The sequence below is a fragment of the Aulonocara stuartgranti genome, assembly GCF_965226115.1.
Source record: "Aulonocara stuartgranti genome assembly, chromosome: 3".
Classification (NCBI taxonomy): domain Eukaryota; kingdom Metazoa; phylum Chordata; class Actinopteri; order Cichliformes; family Cichlidae; genus Aulonocara; species Aulonocara stuartgranti.
This window is the reverse complement of record NC_138941.1, coordinates 24,394,444-24,419,589: the sequence shown is the minus strand read 5'-3', so window position 1 is coordinate 24,419,589 and position 25,146 is coordinate 24,394,444. Positions and strand designations below refer to the sequence as shown.

Sequence of the window (25,146 nt, the reverse complement as noted above, 5' to 3'; positions counted from 1 at the left end):
TGGACATGCATATTAGATCGTTTTTTAGTGAAATATAATCCCTCCAGAAAGGCAGGAAAAGCCCGGAAACTTACTTTAAAACTAAATATGTTCCCTAAAACGGTGACAGAGCTACAGACCCATGACAGCCAGGTAGCCAGCAGCTATGACCAGCACTACTTGTGCAGTTAATAAAAGGACAGGTAATGTTTGTCGCGCTGTTGCACACACAGCACGCTCGTTTGTTTCAGTTCGTCAGTTGCCACAAGACAGCTTACCAACGTGTACGTAATAAGCCAATACTCCTGGGTGCTACACACTACAGTGTACGCTGTACACCTACTTACTGGTTTTGTGGCATCAGTCTGTGTCTCTGAGTTAACTTGTGTCTCTCCTACAGCTCCGGACCGCTAAAAATGCGCGTGCTCTTTGTGAGCTCGTTCCCGGCTCATAACCAGCGCGTTCTGCCGTCAAGGGCGATCATTGGTTAAATGTGATCATGTGACTGATGCAAGCCAGATCCTTTTATTTAGCAAAACTGTGATTAATAGTTAAATATTATTGTTGAGGGGCACAGACAGGACTCCGCACGCACACACACATAAAAAAAAATAATAATAATAATTTTTTTTTAAAAAGTTGCCTCAACAAAAGGGCACTTTGGGCACCCATCAGGAAAGGGGCGGGTGCTCAAGCCATTCTAGCCCCACCCTCTGCACGTGCCTGACCTGGATGACTGAGAACCTTCACAGACATATTGTCTTCAACGTTCCAGCGAAATAGGTTCAAGCTACTAACCTATCAAGTACACTAACGTGGCAGCACAAACTTATAAAGTAACTTCATACTCACCTGGAGGCCAGAGGAGCCAGCTTTCGGCTCGATGGTGAGGCCCAGGGTGACACCTCCGCTAAGGGCTTTCTTCAGGCTCTCTTTCACCTCAGTTAGCTCCAGCTCCAGGTTCACCCGCTCCTCCTCCTTCAGTTTGCACTCTTCTTCCAACTTCTTCAGGCGCTCTGATAGTGAAATATGTGAGCGTTTGCCTAATGTGAGAGAGAGGAGAAATATTACTTTATTAAACTCGTCTTTTAATGACAAGCACGTTTCTATCTCTCTCTCTTACCAGCCGCTGCCTCCACAGCAGCACGAAGGTCTCTCCTCTCCTTCTTCAGCTGGGTCAGGTGGTTTCTGATTTCCTGCTTCTTCTTCATCATCTCTTCCTCCTTTGCTTGCAGTCGCTTGGCATCAGCCTCCACACGGTTCTTCCCATACTTACACTGGTCCCCATCTACACAAGAAAAGTCGGGTTTCAAAAAGTTAGAAGCTAGAGACTGAGGTCATTTGCTAGCAGAGAGAGAGGGGGGGGGGGGGGGGGGATGAACTGCTTAGAAACCCATTGACCTCAGTGCCTTCCGCAGGAATTAATTGCCAGGCCTATGTTTCCGTGAAAAATACACTCATTGTGAATAATTATGAAGAATCAGTCATATAAACCGCTGCTAATAGTTTCAAATTTAGCACTCTTATCTGTGGTACTCTAAACCCAACATGAAACATTTGGTGTTTCCATTCTGACATTTGGAGGAATTGCAAGCTACACTAAGTGGTTACAACCCTCCTCGTTCACACATTAGGCAAAAAATATTTTTCTGAACCACAAGGATTAACTCGACCACATTTCGCTCTCTTCCAATGAGCTAGGGTCTGTTTCTGCTATCGTGCCTCTTACCCTGGAGTTGGCAGGAGGCTCAAGTCTGGCCCACATGTGTCACATGGATTGTCTCGAGGGTAGGATAGGTTTAAAGGCTTTCAGTTATTTACTCCCCTCTACTTAAACCAACTGTAATTTAGATATCCTGCATTTTCCACATTGCTGTGGAACAGAATTTTGCTTGAAAGCAATCAGCGGTGAGAAGCCAGACACACTGTCTGCTATTCCTTACAGAGCAAGATCTGACTGGGAAAGGTGGGTGATATTTCAATTCAAGATGACTTCCTGTTGGTATCTTCAAATCTCAAAACTTACTGGAGTTGTTGCGCCTCAGAGACGCAGTCCCATTTGTGGCAATGACTCCATTCTTCTTTGGCTGGTTCTTTGGCTCTGCCTTCTGTTTTGATGCCACCCCATTGGTTGTTGCTCCCTTCTTTCCCTTTAGCTGAACAAACAGGAAAGACACAATTCAAATGACCCTTCAAATAGATGTTAGCAATGCATATAAGCTATACACATACAAAACTGTACCAACATGCTCTTCCATAAAAATAAAAAACAAAAAACATTTCAAAGAAAAATGTGTCACTGTTGTTTATGCCACAGGTTTTCTACTTGGATTGCACTCAATATCACAAAAGTTACAAACACTTTTATTATTTCATTAATTTTCCTACACTGGACTACTGTAATTCAGTTATCACTTTGTTCCAAAAGTTTCACAAAAAGTCTAAGCTGATCCAGAATAATGCAGCCAAATCACTAACTGGGACTGGAAAGAGAGACTACATTTCTCCCATATTAGCTTCTTTTCATTCCTTCCTTTTAAATTCAGAATTGAATTTAAATCCTTCTCTTGCATTATCAGACATATCTAAACGACTGCACCTTATTATCCTAACAGATCACAGGAGACAGTTTCCTTTTCGGCTTCAGGAGACAGGCATCATCTCTACTTTTGTTGTTTGGTGTTCATAATGACACAGGAAGAAAATCAGCAAACAAACTCCAGTTCAGTTAAATACATAAAGTAAACAAACAGCGAAGGAGAATTAAAAACACTAAAAGTTAAGAGGAGGTTAAAACAAACCCTGAACTGTTAGACAGTTAATATGCAGAAATGCAAAAAGAAACATGAAGGTTATGCAGCAGTGTTAGTCACCTGAGCGGAGTCTTTAGTTTTAGAATCAGCAGAGAGGAACTTAGAGGAGATTTTAGAAACAGGAGTTTTGTAGTGACAAGCAGAAGATGATGCAGCAGTAGAAGAAGAAGGCTTGGGAGGACAGCTGGTGACTAGCTTGGGTGAGGGCATGTTCTCATAGAGCTCAGTGTTTTCATAGTGCAATTCCTCTTTCCGCTGGCGCCCCCCTGTGCTGGGAGTGGAGTACTGCATCTCTGGGTCCTTGGGTTAGACCAGGTGAGCATGCAATAAGCAGAAGACAGGATTTAAGAATAAGGAGATGCCATAAAGGGGGGGGGGGGGGGGGATAAGGAGAACAGAAAGGAAGAAGATGATAGCAGCATTACTGCAGTATGTGAAATACTTAACAAATTTAGTTTAGCTTCCCAAAATGGAGAGTACTGCTCCACGACTGAAAACATATTTAATGTTTCCTCTTTTTAATTGTTGATGAGCTTTTATCCAAGTCCTATAACGTTAAATCACAGGTTACTCTTTACTCCTTTATTATAGCATCTTTTATGAATAAACAATGTTATATTCTCTGTCTGCTTGTCTTTATTAGTTTTATATCATTATTATCATGCAACAGTGTAATTTTGCTCTTCTTTGGGTGCAGACTGACTCAGCCCTCAGGTTCATATGTAAATCTGTCAGGAGGTCAATGAGTGCAGAAGGTAAAAGCTGTGGTATGCAAGGGGCCCGAGCACCATTATTGCAAATAGCAAAGTACATACCGTTACTTTAACTGGTCTAATTTGATTTTAGGAAAGAAAAAGATTTATATCATGCAGGCTCACTGGAACTTCTGAAAGTGTCATAACAAAAATGACACATTTTCCAATAATATGTTAATGATATGCAAAAAATGAAAAGCAAAGAAAGAATCAGCCAAGAGTTTGTAAGCAAACTAGAGGGTGTTGAAGTGAATTATCTCACACTTTTTCATTGCAGTACATATGCAACATCAGTAAGCAGTTGTGTCCTTACCATTCCATTTATGGGCACATCATCATAGTGTAGTGCCATACCAGTGGGGCAGGCATAGCCACTGACTGGGTTGTCCAGATATGGGTTAGGAGACACGGCACGCTTACTGGTGAAACTAAACATAAAACATCACGATTTAGGCTTAAAAATACAGTGCCCTTCATATATCTTCATTACCTGGGATTTTTGTATCTCTTAGTCTACAAAATAGTTAAAAATGGATCATTAACGGTTGTAACGATCGTATAAAAACAGGAAAATGGAAAATAGCCAGACATACTACGTTTCAACATATAAGTCATTGTGAGCTAATGAAATAAGAAATAAAACACATTAAGCACTAATTCTTTAAGAATTCTTCCAGGTATTAACCAGAGAGAAAAAGATTCATGTGAAATGATGTGGATGCATCTCTCACCAGAAGGACTGTTTGGCAAGCTGGATGACGTTAGCAGTGGTCTCAACATCAATGTAGTCATAGTGCAAGGTGGCTGGGTCTGTGGTAGATCCAGTCTCAGCTAGCAAAACCCCCAACCAGCGACCCATCTCCTCAGAGGAGGAGGCCTGAAGGCAAAAGTCAGAGTTACAGAATATGCAATCCCGCCAGTGTCTGTGAAGAGTTAAATGTTAAAAAAGAGAGAAGGTTTATGATTTAGTGAAGGAGGACAGTAGAAACAGGGTGAGATGGAGGCAAATGATCCCCCAAAAAGACCAGCCAAAACAAGAAGAGGATCCTTATAAACTTTAAATTCCTTATTATTATTATCTGTTTAAATGAAGATAATAATAATTGGATTGTTTAAGGATAGCGTGCAGACTATGTGAGGAAATAGAATCAAAACAAACTGGATGGCAATTGGAGGAAGTTTGTGAAGACCAACAACATTAAACACAAAAATCACTGTGGGTGGAGGAGATATTGAGCACTCGAGAGGAAGATAAAAAAATAAGGAGCAATCTTTTCTTGCATCAGCCTAAGTGTGATTTAGTGGTGTTTGAGGCATTTCTAATTCCCTCAACAAAGTTTTTTTTCTATGAAAATCTCTCAAGTACGTAATCAAACTCACCTCCAGTACGGCCACTTCTTGGCTGTTACGAAGGAGGCGGAAGGCAAAGGGGTGTTTGTGATCGAGGCCGGGGCTGACCTCACAGCCTCGGAGGGGCAGTGAAGCTATGTGGCTTTTCAGGTCATCCCGGTCCTTGTGAAGGAGCAGCTGGTTGTCCTTGAGGCGGCACCAGCGCTCCCTCCAGCGGTTATTAGAGAGAACATTCAGGTAGCCTGTCAGAGCAAACACAGTCAGGAGGATACCATCTTAAAGAAGTCGTTACAGTGGCAATATTTTTTCAGGCCTGTCTAGTTGGGAGACATTTTAGTCGTACCTATTTGAGCCTAAATGAAGGAAATAATAAGACATAAAAGGCATTTCTATTTGTTTGTCCATCACTGGTCCTCATTGCACACAATGGGGTGCACTTCTAAATGAATTTTTTAAAGAAACTTTTAGAATCTTTATGTTTTATAATACGTCTGAAAGCATAAGGAAATCAAAGCAACCTGTCTGAACTGTTTACTTTCAGGACCCTAACATAGCAATCTTAAGAAAAAACTTCCTAGAAGTGAGTCGCACCACTCAGCAGCCATTCTGAAACGCCTCTGGCATTACTTTGAAACATTTTCTTAATTAACCAAAATTCCAAAGATTCATTGGGACATAAATGCATTTATAGACCGGTCAATCAATCAAGATCCATATAAAAGCCATACTTCTACCATGTCAGGATATTTGCGTCTCTCTCTCTTACCACATGTAGGTACGTCTTCTTCAGCTGATGATGTCTGTTCATCCGTGGAGGGCTTCTTCTTTCCAAGTCCAATGATCTTAGTGATTTTCTTACTTGCTCCCTTCCCCACAGTGCCAGTCTTCTGCTCCGACTTTGTATTTTTCTTTCCTTTTCCTGAGAGAACATTTTGAAATTAATTCCTTTTTTACACTGAAGAGTAAATTAGTAAAAAGAACTCTAACGATCCTTGCTGAAGGCAATCTATGATCTTGATCTCAGCACAGGAAAATACCAAGATAGATGTTGATTCAGTTATGTTTGGATGCTTTTGTAATAATGTAAAAAAGAAGAGAAACCTTAGATTCTACTATAAACAACGCCGAGTTCCGAACGGGTTTAATCAGACCCTTGTGTTCAAAAAAGCAATGTTGGAGAATTAAACTCATTTCAAAATCCCAACATTCCCTCTGGTCTGAGTGTTCTGATTTGAGCTGCCCTAGTTTCTATTCAAATAGCAAAAGAGAGTTGAATGACTGTGCACATTCTGCTGGAAAGAGGGCTAACAGTGAAAAAAAAAAGGCCATGAGAGGCTATGTCTGAGTCGCTCTGTCTGTGTAAGGAAAATAGCTTCTGCTTGACTCTCTTGCTTTGCTGATACTCTCATCTGTGATGTATCTGAATGAGTGTAAAAGAGAGTGAGAAAATATAAGAAAGACAAAAGAAAGATGTGTGTTTTAATGTGTTTGTATCTCTACACTAGAAAGGAAAAAAAAGCTTGACTTTTAACCTCTCTGTACTGTCAGACATCGAGGCAAAACAGACAGTGGAGAACAAGCGGGGGAGGGAAATATAAAGCATTCCCCTTCACTTATGTCATAGCCAACGTCTGGACTGACTCTAAACACACATGTGAGATCTGTATAATCACTGAGGCCAGTTTGCACTTGCACTTGCACACACACACACCCATTAATACTTAACAGGAATCAGCACCTGGCTGCTGAAAACAGTGAATAGCAGTCCAAACTGATATGATATAATGACAGCAACTCCCTGTGTTAACTTCCTCTTTGCAGTCAAAAATTCCCGATTTGGCATTTTTCCCACATTGCATTTTCCTCCCCGAATGCAAGATGACAATTACCATGGCAACTGTCTTAATTAAACAGTAAGCTGTCTGCAGTCAATTTAAGATGCAGGGTCTTTCTTGCAATAACAAAAGAATACAAAGACACAATGCAGGGCTGAGGTGGAGCGTAGACACACAGTTGTAAAAGTAATTTAAAAAAAAACTCTGATCAGGCTAATTTAATTCCAGTAAATCAGCTTTTTTTGTTACCAGCCATGGAAAGAATGTGGCTGATTAAGATTATGAGAGTTCTTGGACTGAATAAGAGAAGGAGCAAAGGATGAGAACTACTAACTATTTTTTTGGCAATTATTACAGCTGATGATGTTGCTGTGACGATACTGCATGATTAATATATGTGAATTCTGCCCCAATCAGTCAGAGAAAAACCACATCCAAAACTTCCTGAAGACTTTAAACATGGTTTGCAATAAATTTTGGTGTGACAGAAGTCACATTAATAGTCGCCAATGTTCCCTCTAAGCTGCGCACGTGCGCAATTGCGCACTGCAGGCACGGTTTCTGCACACAGAAAATCTGCATTGCGCACAAAAAAAAAAACTAACCTGAATTGAAAATAAAACTTTAACAATTCTGTTTTGCAGTGTTAGTCAGTAAGTGACTGGCTGCTCCCGTATGGGATTAGAACGATGCCACCTTATCCCATAGTCCAGCCGATAATGTGATTCACATTTTTATACGCAGCCAATCAACGTGGTTGACAGGCTATGACAGCGTCCTTATGTGCCGACACTGGCGTTTTAACTAGCAAAGCGGCGTGGCTGATGTGGAGTGAAGCCACGTTAATGACAACGTGTACAACCATTGGAGATGTGAGCAGGACAGACGGAACAATTGACGGAAAAAGTGTGGACTTTCTACCAGTTTTTAAATTGTGTTGATAGGCCACGTAAAACCAGAGTTATGATAAAAATATCTGCAATGTTTGGTTTCCTTCCTGAATACTGTCATTGTTTATATTTACTGCAGGAAGAAACGGTAAAAACGGCGTTTTATAAGGAAAAAGGCTCGAAAGCACTCTCTGTATGTGAGCAAAAACAAACCCCCACCCCCCTCTTTCTTTCCTATTCGTCCAAAAAAGTACCATGTCGACCAATCAAAAAAATGGTATGGCAACGTGGCAACTAGTTAGAAACGGGGGGAAATTTTAGGAGTGACGGCGGTATTTTGAGATGTGAGAGATTTGAGACGTTTAGCTCAAATCTTGTGTAGTTAGTGTGTAGTGTAGTCAATATATTTGTTGTGTGCGTCAGAACAATGAGGCGACTGCTGAATGTTACAGGTGTTACAGCAGTGATACATCTTCTGTTGTCAGGCCTGCAGGTATCAGGCTGTTGTTCTCCTTTATCTAGTGGACAGAAATTATTTTTTGGAGTGTCACAAATAATTTGTGTGGCATCAAATTTGATGCAGAACAGCTGATTGTTCTGTAAATAGTTTGAAATGTTTATTTAAAAATGCCTCGGCTGCATTTTAAAAAAATAGCTGCAAAAAACTTTGTTTGCCAAACTGAGTTACTTTTTTGAGGAGTAACTATATAATTATACAGAGAGTTACAGGACTCTCTCCCAGACCACAGACTCATAATACAAGTCAGAGCTTTATAAAAAGAAAAAGAAAAAGAAAGTTGGTTTTTTTTTTTCGAAATTGGAGTTCAAGTCATTTTTACTTCCAATAGTGTTAACATACTACACAGGCCAATGGCTAGATTTTTTTTTTACATTTTCATTGTAAATGGGCTGAAGCAGTTTAAAAGTAGTCTAACATAAATGTAAATGCTGTAATTTGATTATTTTAATAAACCATGTAACTTGGATGGATTAGATGCTGGCGTGACCACAGTGCACACGTCTGATGTCGCTCAGGGAGTTTGTGTGTTCGCTCAGACACGTGAAAAATTAGAGGGAACATTGGTAGTCGCTGAATTATTTTCTCACAATGTTGGTTCTAAAACTATGTTATGCACTTTACTACTGTTGGAGTGGAAGTGGATTCATTTTTCTTCCCTCTTTCTGGGTTAGTATCGTGGACAGCGTGAAAGACAAATCTACCATGACACCATCGTGGTGTTTTGAAACCAGAATGAGGCGTTGATCTGACCCTGATGCCACATGCTAATTTTTACTAGCAATTTTTCAATCATAGGTCATTAACCAATGACCGTATAATGAATAATGCCCCTTTATGGCTCTTACAATGACCAGATTGATCAAATAAATGCTGTTTTCAATCTGACCCAAATTAAGTGACTGAGTTCATAAACTCACCAGGAAAGGAGATCACAGGACCAGGTTGAAATAATAGCAACTTATTTATAAGCAGGGCTGAGGACCTATATTCTAAATTTGAGTAAATGTAGTGCAGCAAAGGAAAAGCTGTGCTAAAACAGTCAGACAGAGAGAGAGATCTTTTTATTATTATTAATGGAATGCTAATGTTTACTATATAGCAAATTATCACAGAGTCAGTAACAGCATGTAGGTCTTTGGGATCCAATTAATTCTAACCACCCCAAAGCGTACTTCATTGTTCAAAGATGCACTCTTTTTTCAGTACACATCTTGGATATTACCCCAGATCTCATAATTTCATGGAAGCAACACAGAAAAATGTCTTGCACAACCAAATGTTTTCAAATCTCGAAACCCAATTGGTTGTTAGACTTTAAATCAACTGCTGGTGGGAAATTTGTTTCAGATACAATTCTGGAAAAATTCACCAATCTAAACAGAGCAAAAAAATAAGAGTGTTAAATTTTAGTTGACAATCCAAATAACTGAGCTGACAAGTAAAGTGAGTTTTCTCTCCCAGAAGAATTGTGCCAGCTGAGAAAACACACAGTAAATAATCTGAGAATATTTCAACGGTATCTCTTTGTTTTGGCTTTTAGTTGAGTGAGGAAAGACCATCCCCATGAAAAAGCATGTTAAATAAATCCAAATGCTCATTCTTCAGCCTTCAATAAAGGCTGACCTTTCCACAGCTTGCGGAGATTCCTCTCTGAATTATGAGGGAGATTACGTGAGAAAGACAGCCATTCAGCCTGAGAACAATTCTTAACGGTTCCAAGAAACACCAGTTTTAATAACTCCTGTCCCTCACTGAATTTTATTATTGATGTTGTACTGTGCCATGGGGCTATGATTAAAGGTACTATGTGAATGCAATGTGATCGGAATGGCACTATGAAAACAAGCTTTTAGCTCAATCACACAGTCTTCATTAGATTGTTCATCTGTCATGGATCTGTTGACATGCAAGCTCAAAGCTGATTTTATTTAATCCATGGCATCCAGATGAAAAGATACTTTCTGTTTGGCACCATAAAGGGCAACTACTGGTCTTCATTCACCTTGACCAGAGATCCAGAATTGCAGTTGTTGTAGTTGTTGTTACTCATAACACAGAGATTGTTCAGACCTTTTTGTTTTAAGCACAAACTAAAATGGATGAAAATGATTCATTTCTGGTAGCAACTGTCGTTGTGACTCTCACCTTGGTCCTTGCAGTCGCTGTGACCGTTCTCATGGGTTGCTTCCCCATCTGAGCTTGGCCTGTCACACGATGTCTTCTGGAGGCAGGACAACCACAGAGAAAAAAAGAAGAAGAAAGAAAAGAATGGGTGTACAGGAAGGTACATAGTGAACAAAACTGTACTTTCCTGAGGACAGACAAGTCAAGAAGCTAATCAACACAGCTAATTACACTGCAGTAACATCTGCAACATGTTACAGATGAGATTAGGCTGGGCTTACGTTTGCCATGCCAAGTTGGAAGAGGTTTGTCAGGCACACATACATGTGCCGAGTGCAGTTTGTCCACAGTGATTTTACCTGCTTTTTTACCTGCTTTTTCCCATGAAAGCCAAATTTCCTGTCTGTGCCATATAGAAGTAAATGTTTTTAGACACCGCCTGAAAACATACTGTGATTTTGAAAATACAAGGTTATGTCTACAAGAATACATTCATCTAAGGAGTTTTGGAACCAAATAATCTATTATTGACGTTTGAAAATTTATTGGCTAAGGCCAATAGCCTTATGTCATCTTTCTCCTTCCTGTGTTCATTGGAAAGGCAGTAGTGTGTCAACAGAAAAAAAAGAAAATTGCTCATAAGAAGCAAGTGTCTGCTTCAAAAAACAGCAACAAATCCTGGTTTAACAGATTAAGTACGTGTAACCTTTTATTGACACTGGAAGCACATTTTATTAAACTAAACTGGTGTTAATTACAGTGGGAAGACAGATATTTGATTCAAAACACTGCTATTCCATGAAGTTATCTATTGCACAAATAATAGTAAGCCAAGGCTAATAAATTAAGGTACCATCTGAATGACATCACGCACAATATATATATATATATATATATATATATATATATATATATATATATATATATATATATATATATATATATATAGATAGATAGATAGATAGATAGATAGATAGATAGATAGATAGATAGATAGATAGATAGATAGATAGATAGATAGATAGATAGATAAAACCGCAAATCGCAAATCTTCTACCAACCTGAAACCTGATTCAAACCCTACAAAAGCAACGCTTAATAACAAAATACAACAAGCTGTTAAAATGACTATCATCTATCAGTGTGAGTGTGTTCTGTTTACCTTTTCCAGTTCAGGTTTATGCACTGGAGATCCAGATCCAACTCCATCCAAATCTATGCTCCCATTAACACACACCTCTCTCATCACCTAGGAACACCACAAGGAAATACGCCATTAGCTAACGTGGCTGCCATTCACATTAAACAAGTCCACAGTCACACATTTGATTGCCGCTGTGGGAGATCAGATGCCGCCATCTGTAACGGCTCCTGACTGCTGATCATACCATGTGGGTGGATTCCTAATTTAAAAATCCTAAAATATTTCCTCGCTGAATTGCCACATGATTAAGAAGCTCATTCCTTCAGTCTAGAAGGTTTGACTGGGGTAATGCAGGCCACATGTATGGTGAACTCTCTCACATCTCATCATGCTACTGAATCACAGCCAAGGGAGCAACAAGCAGTGCATGAACTGCAGGAGGGAGAGCATGCATGCATGTGGTGTGTGGCAGTAGTTGGTGGTGGGGTGGGGGTTGGCAGGTCTGTAACAAACATGAGACACAAAGACTTTGCCTGCATTCATGGAATCCATACACAATAAGGTCCAGTAGGGGTGAATGAGATCTGCAGAGCTGTGAATAGGGCGCCAGCGTGCTTTACCATGACCTCATTGGATGTCTGACCTGGCAACCCACCATGGGATCTGGCAATCCCAGACATGTGGCAGTGACAGAGAGTGCAGATGAACAGTGGGTATAGCAAAATGAGATTTCAGTTGAACCGCTGTGTGCGCAAGTTGGCTAATGCACTCCCTGACACACATGCAGACACACACACACACACACACACACACACAAACTCCCACTCGTCTGAACCATCTCTAGCTGCGCTGGGCTCCTCAACTCATTGGTTTTGGCTTGGAAGGAGCATAACTGGGTTTCGTGGGGGAAATGACAGGCTGTGGCTCCATGGGTTTGGCTCTGAGAGCAGCTAAGAGGCCAGAGAATGGGATAGACAGCAACATCATGTCTATCTTTCCTTCGGAGAGCTTTTGCTGCCATGCCAGTGTACTACGTAGGTCTGATAATGCACTACAAATCAAAAAGAGGAGGAGGTGGTGAGACTGGAGGCTATAACTATGGGTGCTGAAACACAACTTGCAATAAAAAAGAAAATAGTGTTGACTGATGACTTGTTGCTCATTGCTTGTTCACCTCCTTGCAGTGCACATTTTGCAATTTTATGGTATAAAAACAGCTTGATTTCTTTACAGATGAAGCAACTTGAAGCATTTAATAGACGTGAAACCCATTCTTTACAATATCTGCAAACCTACAAATGGCTGTCCCTCCATGACCCTGGTTCTCTTCCTGTTAAAAGGGATTTGAAATAAAGTTTTCTGTCTGTCTGTCTGTTTGTTTGTCTGGCAAAAGATAAAAGAAAAAAATGATATAATCAACCAACACAAACCTTTTGTTTTCTGAGTGATTGCTTTTGGCAGCACTTATCCAATTGATGCAAAAAAACCAAAACAAAACTAAAAATAAACTAATCTGTCTGTCTCAGGGTTTGTTTGTTTTTTTTGTTTTTTTGACAATTCATTGAGGCCTATTTTAAAGGCTCATGCTGGAATAGTTGCATTACAGCTCAAGCTATAAATGTATTGTAAATGCTTATCTTGAAAGTGATGAAGGCATTGCCATGCACAGGACAACCATACACTGTCAAGGAGTTTGCACAAGGGGTTGGACTGTAATGGAAACTTGAGCAGATAAGCTGTGACTAACAGTGCACATTCCACTTACTTCCCCCAAAATTTATGCAGGCAAAGAAAAGAAAAGAGAAGTTAGTCAGTCAGCGAGACAAAGAAATGAGGTCAGACTATATCAGCAGGCAAAGATGAAGACAAAGAAGGAGTTAGGGTGTGGGGAATCCATACAATTAAAAAACACTGAAAAGGAAAATGAAGCAATGACACAATATGGACATGTGTGCTCCATAAACACATCGTTAGCCTACAGGGTCTGGGAGAGTCATTATTGTAAACTATGGGCTTTGGAAAGCCTCAGGTACTCTCCCAGCTTTCCCTTCACCCTGCTTTCTTTCATTTCTTTCCTCTCCTTCTTTTGTGGAGCAAAGCAGAGCTGCTCCTTCTGTTGAATCCGATGACTTCTATTTCACATGCTGACTTCATGCTGACTTCTATTTCACTGTTGGCCAGTGGGGGAAAAATATCCAAATAAATTTGAACTTCTTTGATTCAGATCGATAATATTCAAGAATGACTGTTACTGAAGCTCAATGTCTCTCTGGGTAAAGATGAGCTTGTGAGAGGTGGACAAAAAACACAAAGCTCAAGAGACAAAAATAAATTTAAGGGGGAACAACGAATACTTAAAATATCCAAAAACAGTCTCAATTACTATTTTTTCCTTCTTCTTTTAATAACCTGTCCTGTCCAGCAGTTTTAGTAAGTTGAATTGTAGTCTGCATGTTCAGTTGTGGCAACCACAAAGAGACAAAGAGGGAGGGGGGCAGCAGACACACTGGGACATATCCACTTTGTGTGACTTGATGCCACTCTTACACACCCCACAGCTGAAGGGAACACAGACCAGCCAAGGAACGTAACCCTGCATGTAACAAAGCCAACTGTAGTGGCATGACGAACTACATGTGCATCAATTAAGTAAACAAAAAAACCCAGAGCAATTGCTAGAGTTACAAAATACCTGCCACGGCACTATCAGTTCAATTTGTTTCCACAATCCCGACACCTGACTAAATATGTGTCCAGACCCAGTTTCTCCAAGCAACAATTTGTGCACTCATTACCATCACTCGGATGGTTGAGGGATTTGTATATTTTCATGGGTCTGGTTGAAACCGCCTGCAGATACTTCAGCCCCCCGATGAGGTTACCTGCACCAGCCAATCAATAAACAACATCTAATTACCATGCCGAGCAAGTAATTGAATGAAGAAGAAAAAATCCAAACTGTTTGGGTCTTTGTTTCCTGACTGCAATAAACATGCTACAGCTGAAACTTCCAGAGAAAGACCAAAAGGAAACACTGCATATAGTAAGACTGGTGTTTCCATCAGTACATGGGGAAAATATGCTTGAGGGATTGTTTTCTTAACAAGGAGGAAAACAAGAAGACAAATCACATATTCAAGTCTAAAAGTCCACTGGAACTGCTGGAGGCCACAAATGTTTATAAAAAATACCATCACACAAATGCGCTAGGAGGCATCTTAAAATAGCACACGATAGGTTGTTGAGAAACCATAAATTTCAGGAGATACATATGAGATCTGAAGGGAGCAGAGATGAGAGGGAAGAATGTGGGGTGGGGGTTTCCTTTTAAAACAAAAAGACCAGATGACACCCACCATCAATGTAACTGAAACAGACAGAGCACAGAGGTGCTCTCCAACAACAAATGGTTGCAGGGATAGAAAAGCAGTACCGGAGCTTATTTGATGTCAGCGGGGCGGGTTTGTTTTGTGGACTTGTTGAGCTGCCAGAAGGAAAGATCAGAGAGTGAAAGAGAAGACAGGGGAAGGAAGAGGGGGGGGGGGAGTCTGTGAGAGAGAAGCAGAAGAAAGGACTCAGAGGACTGCAAACCAAACATCTCCACATGAGAGAGAAACCAGCAGAACCACCTGTTCACAACAAACCAGTCATACAATACGAGGAAAAGGCCCATCCTGAGGAAGAAAGCCAAGACAGTTACACCCTTTATTCTTTAAAAGTAACTTGAACCCACTCTCTAAAACATGTGAAAGCAACTTAAAGGCTGATCCCAAGATATTTTAGATGTTCAGCAATCAAGTAAAGCTAGTAAAGCTCCAAGAAAAGCTAGTATGCTGCACTGGTGTTCTTGTCAGCTTCAAAGTTGGGCCACACAGAATGCTCTTTATCTACTGATTAACTCTTTACCCCTTAAAAGCCTGCCAGGCATAACCTTTGAAGTTCTCTTCTCAACTGAGTCGTTTGAGTAGAAAAAAAAAGACTGGGTGTGCACCCTTGAAAAATCCAGAAACTATGGTCGTCAAACCACAACTTTATTGATACATATCAATAAAGATGTCAAAGCTCGTCATTATTGGTACAAATTCCATCTTTATGGGAAAAAGAGTTCAAACAAACACCGTCTCTATCCAGTGTGATGGTAAAAGCAGTAGTTTTGAGATTTATTGATGTACCTTAAGCCACTCCTCGGCCTGTTCTTTGCTCTGCACAGCCAGCACCAGGGCGTCTGCACCTTGGTGGACAATCTTTAGTTCGTGCTTCTTTTTCTTGCCATCTTTAGGGATGTGTGTGATGCTGCACACTGACAGGTTCAGCTCCATTTGGGGAGTGTGGTCTTTGGAGGATTTGTAACACTGCATGAAGAGAAAGATTCTGTTTGTAGTGCAGTTTATGCTCACCATTTGTACGTACACAGACAGTAACATGCCTGAGTGTTTCTCACCAGCAGTTTGTTGTCTTTGATGACACATAGGAGTTTGGTCCACTGGCCGAAGCGCTTCTTGCGCAGCAGGAATGCACAAATCCGGGCGTCCTTCACGAGGTCCATGGACGCTTCCTCAGAGGGCCACTGGTGACGCATCTTCTGGCTCTTCCCATCCTCCTCTTCCTCATCGTACGACTCATAGGAACTGCTCATGGCATCCGAGTCATAGTCTGAGAGGGTATGAATAGACTGCCCTTCATTTTATATTCAAATCAGGTAACGCAAAAACTTGGGACACACTCACTTTTTTCTTCAGAAGTCTGTAACATAACTACTGTTACATGATTGATGTGTTTTATATATTAGCTTGTCACTTACTGGAGGTGATGTATTCTGGAGCCTTTCCAGGACCTAAAGGAACCGCTTCCTCATAGTAGCCTTCTGGAAGAGATGAGCTGGGCAGGGGAGGGGGCCCGTTATTTGGAGTCTGCAGAGTGAACACAGGTTTCCTCTACTTTTAATAATGAAACTTCAAATGACATTTTAGCTGCTTTGAAACATGGCACTGAACTGATCTGGTCTAGAACCTTCAATCATTTCAGCACTTGCAATTCAACTGACAAAACAACAGCCCTCTACATTAGCAATCACCAGGCACATCAATTGCTTTCATTCATGACGCCTGGCTCTTCTGTGCAGAGATGTTTTTTCAAACAAAAATGCTATACACTATTCCTGGGATTATTTCCTTTATTTCCTCTCATCATCAATAATGAGAGGAGATAAAAGACCAGTTTTACATTCAAATGTATCAATATTTTCATACATTCTCATTCATACAAAACTCTACCCATCATGCCTCAAACACAAAGGGGAATTAAGGATACCAGCCATGATCTTTTGTCTTCAGTCTTTAAAGGTGGTGACGATAATTCAAAATGATTAATCTCCCCATCTGCCTTTAATCACTGTCAGAACTACAAAAAGGAAGTAATTAGCTGCTGTAACATGAAGAAGGAGATATTCTTCTGGTCCAATACAACTTAGAGGAAGCCATTAACAATGTTGTCAGTGCAGCATTGAGCCTACTTCATTACTAAGTGTCACTTAATAGACACTGACAGAGCAAAACAGAGGCACAGTGGTTGCCGTTGTTTTGCTGAGGAGTCTTTCACTTTTCAGGTCAAAATCAGAAAATATTAGGTAGAAAGACGAGACAATATAATTAGACAGTGTCTGAAAGAGAAAACAAGAAAGTGTCGGTAAAAGAAATCAAATCCGAAGTTGTGTTAAAGACACTAAAAATGGCTGAAATTATACCAACAGAAAGATACTGACATAATTCCACAATGATTAACTGTGGTCTTAAATGGAGTTAAAATATTTTCATGCCATTATACTGCAGAGCTCATGAGCAGTGAAGCTGAAGGGTGGGGGTGAGACGTGCTTTGTTTGGACGTGTTCTCGTTGGCACTGCACAGTCCTACAAATCTAGTCAACAGGGTGAGGGATCAACTGCGCAGCCTGACGTGATCCATCTTGGCTGCGTCGCACTTCTCAGACATTTCACCTCGTACTAAAACAGCACTGTGGCTACAAACATCAAATCTGATAATGTGGTTTAACACTGGAACAAATAGCTTAGTGGCCGGCATACGTCAATGTACATATATTTTTTCCATTGCTGTGGAGTTGGGAGTTTTTGAAAGTTCCCCATGGAGTGCTACGACTTCTGTGGAACAGCTTTTTGATGAGTGTGTCCTTGTTGTGTTTAATGGATTCTGAGGTTCTCTATTTTGATGTTGGTGATGTCACATAAGTAGTAATATAGATGTTTTCAAAACGCTTTAAAAACATAACCCTTCTTTTAAATCACTAATATGACCCAGCTGAGTGTAGCATAGCTTATTAATGTTTCTTCTAGAGCCTCAGTTTAATAAGCAGCCTACACCGAATACAAGCCAGAGAAACTGAAAGTGCATGACATGTTGTCAAGTTGTAAAGACCTTATAAGGCCACACTCTAAGCGTCCCTGAAAGCACTTTTAAAAAAGACCAAGCCCGGCTGCTATGGCTGCACACTTATGGAAAACCTCTTTGATTTCCCTTTTTATTTTCTTTACTGATGGTATTGCCGATTTTCCAGTTATAGATGGGAGAAACATCATAAGTGCAGTCTAAGTCTATGTGCTATGGGCCATAGGTTACAGCCGGCCCAATCAGGTGTCAGGGCTGCATTGATGTAAGCACCCATTACTGTAGCAACCTGGGACATAAAAAGGACTTGGCTCATGCTCTCAAAGCACAGAAAGTGTGTGTCACTACAACATGACAGTGCACCGTCCAACATCACAGCGTTGATCATAATTATGGCATTTCTGTAATGAAAGAGCACTATTGAATTTTGGTTGTACATGTCTATTAGTGAATTAAGATGCCAAGAAAAAGCCATTCTGTTTTGAGTATCCTTCTCGTCATTTTTATATTCTAGTATCTCTAGTGTTGAGTGGAGAGGAAAGCTGGGAGGGAGTGGGGAAGAGTTGTAGCAAAGGGGCTCGACTTGGACTTAAACCTGGGCTGTTCTGATTTTTTTTTCCTTTCTCTGGTAAGACAGTAGAAATCGTGACTCAAACATACAAACACACATATATGCTAAAAGTCACTCACTGAAGCCAAAGTATAAACTTGTGTGATGGTCTGTATCTCCATAGCAAGCTAAAATATTAGTCAAATAATCCCTTCTAAAATGCTCCAAAAGGATCCAACAGATACAGGTAGTTATAAAAATAACTTTTTAGCCCATTCGGGTTTGTTATGAAGGGGAGGAAGTACAACATCACTTTTGTACTTTTGCTTTTCACTGCTGCAAAGATAGGCATTTTAACATCGGAGTCTGGAAATTGACTGAAGCCAGCCTCAAAAGGCACCTCGAAGGACTGCAGTTTTTGCCACTTTCACGTAGGCTTAATTTGTTTTTATTTGTCATTTGTTGAGCAGGAAGAGTGAGAGCTTGTTTTCATGCAGAGTACGTTCCGGATCAAAATGCGGTACAATCGTCGTCGTCGTCGTCTTTTTTTTTTTTTTTTTTTAAATCGTTGTCATTTGGAAATGAGATCGCACATAAGTATGAATCGAGATCGCGATTTTCTAACGATTAATCGTGCAGCCCTAGTGTCAATGCTCGTAAAACGTTTAACACGTCACTAACACCAGAGATGGGCAGTAACGCGTTACTGTAATCTGATTACTTTTTTCAAGTAACGAGTAAAGTAAGGGATTACTATTGCAAAAACGGTAATTAGATTACCGTTACTTTCCCGTAGGAACGCTGCGTTACTGTGTTACTAAAACCGTGATTTTTTTGCGAGAATGTCTCATGACAGTGACGTAAGCGAGTGCGCCGTTAGTGACAACAGCTGTGTGCAGATCAACAATGGATCACATATCGATTGTGGGAGAGAGTATGAGCGTGCAGCGTTTAAAGCGTGGAAGTACTGACCTTACTTTGAGTTTGATTCCATAAAAAGTGACAAAAACATTAGTGTCCATCGTGTGTGGGAAGAAAACTTCTTTTTACAGCGAAAAAAACCCCCTAAACTTCCAAGCAAGCACCGAGTGCGCAACGACGTAATGGGAAACTCACAGAGAAACTCGCGGATTCTTCAACTGACCGCGGCACACCTGCACCAGGGTAAACCTCCGCCTACCGCAGTCCTGCTTTACAGGTGAAAATAGAGCAACAGGACCGCTGAGTCTTTGACTTTATTTATTTTCTGCTGTGTTTTACTTGCATCTATTTGAAGGAGTGAGTGTAAACACAAAAAATATTTTATTTTATGTGCTGGAATGTGCAGAAAATAGGTTTAAATATTAAACAAATTCCTTCCAGTCAGAGAATGTTGCATATAATTAAATATTTGCTTGATGCATAAAGTTAAAAGATTAAAACTGATAAAACAAGTTTTAAAAAGAGACTTTTCCATTTGATTACATTTTGTATGATGGATTATGTAGAAAAAGTAGAATTGGGCTGAAAGATCTATCGCTTTATCACCTCTTCAGGTTGTAAATCGTGTTTTTAAAAAGTAACTAAGTAACTAAGTAATTAATTACTTTTGAAAATAAGTAATCAGTAAAGTAACGGGATTACTTTTTTGGGGAAGTAATCAGTAATTAGTTACTGATTACTTTTTTCAAGTAACTTGACCAACACTGACTAACACTGAAAACATAATATTGGCGAAATTCTTATGTTAATAACTGAGCCAAGCCAACTCTTCATCCTTGAATCATTAGAAGAAATGAGGCATTTTGGGTCGAAAAGATGAAATATAAACACTTAAAAACAAAATAATCAATTATAAATTATTCAAAGTTCTGGGACCTGACACTTTCATTCATGAGGTTTTCCTTTCTCAAGCCAAACCACAGTTCCCCATCCACCTGTTAATGTTCAGATGAAAAAATATCCAGTTTGTGTTATCTGAAATTCATTTTTGTTGAGCAAACCAAGTTTCCTTTTCTTCACCCCAAACACACCCTCATCCTCACCCCCTAATCCTTGTTGTTCATCCTCCCCACGTCTCCTTTTTCATCTATAAGTCAAGTGTCTGGCTGGGCCTCTAGCAGAAATCTTATTGCATCTCCTCTGGGGAAACAGCAGTTTGGTGAACTCACTTTTTGGCATGGATGTGCTGCCCTGTTAAACGCCAGCAACACTAGCGTTCTCCACCCTAGCCCAGCCCTAAAAAAAACAAAGGAAAAAAATGTCTCCCTGGAGAAGAAGACAGAAAGAAAAGAAAGGCAGAGAAAGAAAAAGAATGAAAGCACTCTGCCCAGACAGTCTAACAACAGGGAATAATATATGGTTTAGAAACTTGACTTGTTTGTGCTGGTGGAGAAAGACTTTTGATATGGAAACTGCAGCGCCATATCTCACATCACAATAACTTCCTTTTAAAGACCCTTGAGCAGCAATAACACCATTAATAATCACACAGAAGTCGATTGTTTGGCTAAGCATTTTGCCTGAGTGCAGTATCACACCAGCGAGAATGTGACCCCATGACACTGCAACAACTGGTGAAGAAAGAGCATTAGCACACATGAAACACACAAACGCACACACGTGTACAAATATACACCTGTGCACTTACACAAGTCACAGCACAACATCTTAGCTGTATCACACAAATGACCTGAAGCTTAACTACACTGCAATACAGGAGCACAATGAAGATGAGCTGACTGTTGTCACAATGTATATAACCCATCTGTTAACCATAAACAAATGAAAAACACACACACTCCATGTTCACATGGAGAACGTGGCAGATCATTTGTTCCACAGATTTCTAAAACAGCCTGTTGTGATTGTGACTTAACATAATGTTTTTAATATTAGATTTTTATCATTTGGTTTTTAGTGTTTATTTAAATGTTTAATCTTAAGTTCTTAGTTCTAGTTCCTCTTTAAATTAGAGTTAGATTTTTCCCTCTATTTTCCCAATAGAAAGTTTATTTTTGTGCCTTTGTTTCTCTCTTTAGGTATTGTTGCTTACTTCCTTATCTTACTTTGTTAGTTGTTTTTCTGTATATTCAGTTTTACTTCCTGTGATTTGGTTGATCGTTTGCATCTGTGTTTTATTTCTTCCCAACTGTGTCTAATTCCCATTATCCCTCAGAGGGGTGTACTACAAAGCAAAATGAATGTCATAGTGCGTTATATAAAGCTTAAAGTTTTCACTATTTACCTGGATAAATCACAATATTCAATTCAATTCAATTTATTTATACAGCGCCAAATCACAACAACAGTCGCCTCAAGGTGCTTTATATTGTATACACCCTACAATAATACATACAAGGAAAAACCCAACAATCATATGACCGCCTATGAGGAAGCATTTTGGCGACAGTGGGAAGGAAAAAATCCCTTTTAACAGGAAGAAACCTCCATCTGCTGTAACCGGTTGGGGAGAGAGAAGGAAGACAGGATAAAGACATGCTGTGGAAGAGAGACAGAGATTAATGTCAAAAGAATGAGCAGAATGTTTTAATTTGCTGTTTCAGAATTTGTATGTTTTAATACTTGGTTCTAATGTGCTGATGCGTCTATTTTACACCAGTGGAATTGCAGCAATTAGAACACAGTTGAATCAATCAAATTAACATCCCCCTGATCTGACAACAAACTAAAGGAATTTCCACATCTCCTTTATTAGTAGACAGTATTAGGATGTTTATAGTGTTGTATACAGTAATGTATTCAGTTTAAGGGTTCAGAACGCTAATATGCATTCTGAAGTAAACCGCGTGCCCTCACCAATAAAATAATTATAAGGAAGAAAATGTTTATTTTACCCCTCTCTGTGTGATTAATCACCAGTTTTTCTGCAGCACTAGACTCGTCTTATTTGCAGTGTTGCATTTTGCTGTTTTTTATAGACCTAATTACTATTTTATCATCATCTGATGAGCTTCTTCAGTCTCAGCTGACTGCAGGTTTTAAAATATATTTTTTTTTTTATTAAAAAAAATCAACTTGTCAAAAAGTAGGGAGACTTGGAAAACAGCCAAAATTGATGATAATTTAATTTACAAAGCTTACAATTTACAAAGCTTAATTTACAAAATTTACAATGTCTGAATAAATTGTGTATGAGCACGTGAGTCATTTGTATCCCTTAATCACCAAATCATAGGAATGAATTGATGTTTATGGAGTGTTGTTTTAATTTCCGTGTATGCCTGTGTGTCATGCTAGTTCACCTTTTTCTTAGTATAAAGGTGACCACAGTTTGGGGAAGAAATAGCTCGCGAGTCACATACATGCACCAGTTACCCAGCTCATGCTGCTTGTGTGGGTGGACAATAGAGCAGGGCGATATGGCCAAAAATATTTATCACGATATATATTTGAAAATTTGCGATAACGATATAACCGACGATATAATTGATGCGAGACAAAATACAACTCCACAACATTACTAGTGCAAAAAGACAACCTTCCATTTATTTTCACATAAACAAGAAGCTGGTTTTTATGTACATTAAAGCTTTATAAAAATTTAACAGTGCAAATGCAAATTCCTTGCTGAAAGTTTAACCAAAAGGCATTTCCAGTAGAAATGGGCTGACATATCCTGAGCATAACCATGTATAGTATCCACTGAAGTTAAAAAGAGGTGCTTTGCAACATTAAACTGCAGTGTGCAGTATGCATTTTTCGGACCATAAGGTGCACGGGATTATAAGGCACATTAAGCGAAACAAAGCAGTCAGATAAATCAAACTTTATTAAACTCATTCTTCTTGCTTCCTCCACTTCTGTACCATTGATTCATTAATGTTGAATTCTCTGGCAGCTGCTCTATTCCCATGTTGTTGCAGTATATTAATCACTAACATCGCATTGTGGATGGATTATCTCAGTTGTTCTCCTGACTGAAGTTTGGTCCGTTTACAGCATCCTGCCATGCGATTGCATTTGTCTCTAACCATGAAGAACCTTCACGTTAACTTTTATAAGTGGAAAAGTGTTAGTGTTCGTCCTCCAGCTTCACTGTTTATGTTATGCTAACATAGCTGTGTCGCTAGCGATCACGTAGCACATCATTATATACCAGCTAGCCCAACTTCAGTAACCCTACAAACATCACTGCTGTTTAGTTTCCTGTCTTCATTTATGTTGGAAGTGATAGCAGAGCTGTACGTTTGATTTTTTTCAGAAATCTCTCAGTCAGAACATGCTATATCATGCTTAGGTAACTAGCGAAACTAGCGAGCTAACTTCCGCTAGCTTCCTGCTAACTTCTAACTCCGTTAAATGTAATAACTTTTGTTTTCATGGATGCCTGGAAGTTAAACTTTATAGTTACACCTGGTAAAGCAGCAATGCTGATCGTTTTATTAAAGATGAAAGAATTTAGACAGTTTTTAACTCTAAGTGATGCTGCAGTGTTGTTTGACCTGAAGCATACAGAGTTTAGGACCCAGATTACTCCCAGATTTAAGAGCATCTTAGTCCGACAAATATGACAATAACAACGGCCGCTTGCATGTTCTGCAAAAAAATGTGCTTTGTTGTGTATCTGACGGACAAACACCAAACCAGTTCCACATCACGGAAGTTGCACCATTTTTACAAACCAATTCTGGTTCATCTGTTTCACTCAACAATCGGCCATGTGCGTATGAAAACAAAGGCACTGCGCATGCGCGTTTTACTCCCATTCTATCGCGATATTTCATTTTCCTATCGTTGCCTAACATTATACCGGTATTACCGTGAATGGTATAATATGGCCCAGCCCTAGTGGACAACACAAAGGCCCTGATTTCCACTCCAGCAGTTCTTGTTTGCCACTACCAAGTCGCTTACATTGTCATAGTCAGAGCTATTATAGTTTTGTATTTTTATTTATTTTTATGTTAGTTTGAATTCTTTTTTTTTTTTTAATCTGTTTGGTTTCCACACAAAGTTGTGAAATGAAAGAAAAGACAAATTTGCCATCAAAGTTACTGATTGTGTGAAAAGCACAATCACTATTACCAGTAATTTTCATTATTTTCATCATTTTCAGTATTTCTATACTTATTTTTATACTTATACTTTATATATTTATACTTTCTATAGTGTTGCTTATACTTTATATTGCAAAGAACTCCCAATTTGCTTAAAGCAATTATATTAAAATTGTAAAGGGAGTTTTCATGACCCATCACGGCCTACATCAGCTCATGTCCATGGATGTGGATCCGAAATACCAGAATTCCACAGTCATAATGTGTAATTAGATAGTGGTAAAGAAGTCCTGACCTTGGTTTGGAGACTTTGAGTGGGAGGTTTGTCTGCTGCTCAGGCACTGACCTGAAACTCACATCTAAACATTTATGCCAAGTATCCATTTTTGCTCTGAGTAGGAGGACTGGACCTGAATAATGTTTCTGCCATGCTGCCAGCAGGACACTGGAATGGATAAACTGACTGGACATACGAAAGCAACTCCCTTAGGAAAGGATCTGGAAAGGGAAAACTGCAGTAGTAGCTACAGGTTTTGACAGTGACACCCCTATCGAAACTGAATTTTGTTTTATTGGCTAATAAAGGCCTGAAGCATAAGAAATATTTATGTTTGTTCATCAGTATATCATAGAAACAGATTGAGAAATGTTTATGAAAAACAAAATTTGAGCCACTGCCAAAACGTTTGGCCATGATGGCAAAAAAGATTTGAAAGAACAGTTTCACAATTCTAAAGAAGCCGTGGCTTTGTCATTAATTGAAAGAATTAATTGAATATACCCAGAAA

General features: G+C 39.5%; 1 protein-coding gene across 3 annotated transcripts in view; it reads right to left on the bottom strand.

Moving 5' to 3' along the window:
• Positions 1-25,146, bottom strand: part of afap1 (actin filament associated protein 1) — a 96,431-nt gene that overhangs the window by 5,596 nt on the left and 65,689 nt on the right. For 2 of the 3 annotated variants that reach the window (XM_082511117.1, XM_082511115.1), the window contains exons 4-15: positions 16,212-16,320; positions 15,852-16,063; positions 15,583-15,762; positions 11,429-11,515; positions 10,288-10,363; positions 5,664-5,816; positions 4,928-5,139; positions 4,279-4,424; positions 3,861-3,975; positions 2,006-2,135; positions 1,103-1,267; positions 832-1,022 (exon numbers count right to left, since the gene is read on the bottom strand). In XM_082511117.1, the coding sequence (XP_082367243.1) occupies positions 832-1,022; positions 1,103-1,267; positions 2,006-2,135; positions 3,861-3,975; positions 4,279-4,424; positions 4,928-5,139; positions 5,664-5,816; positions 10,288-10,363; positions 11,429-11,515; positions 15,583-15,762; positions 15,852-16,063; positions 16,212-16,320 (1,776 nt within the window). The remainder of the gene's footprint in view (positions 1-831; positions 1,023-1,102; positions 1,268-2,005; positions 2,136-3,860; positions 3,976-4,278; positions 4,425-4,927; positions 5,140-5,663; positions 5,817-10,287; positions 10,364-11,428; positions 11,516-15,582; positions 15,763-15,851; positions 16,064-16,211; positions 16,321-25,146) is intronic. The other variant, XM_082511116.1, reaches the window with a different exon arrangement.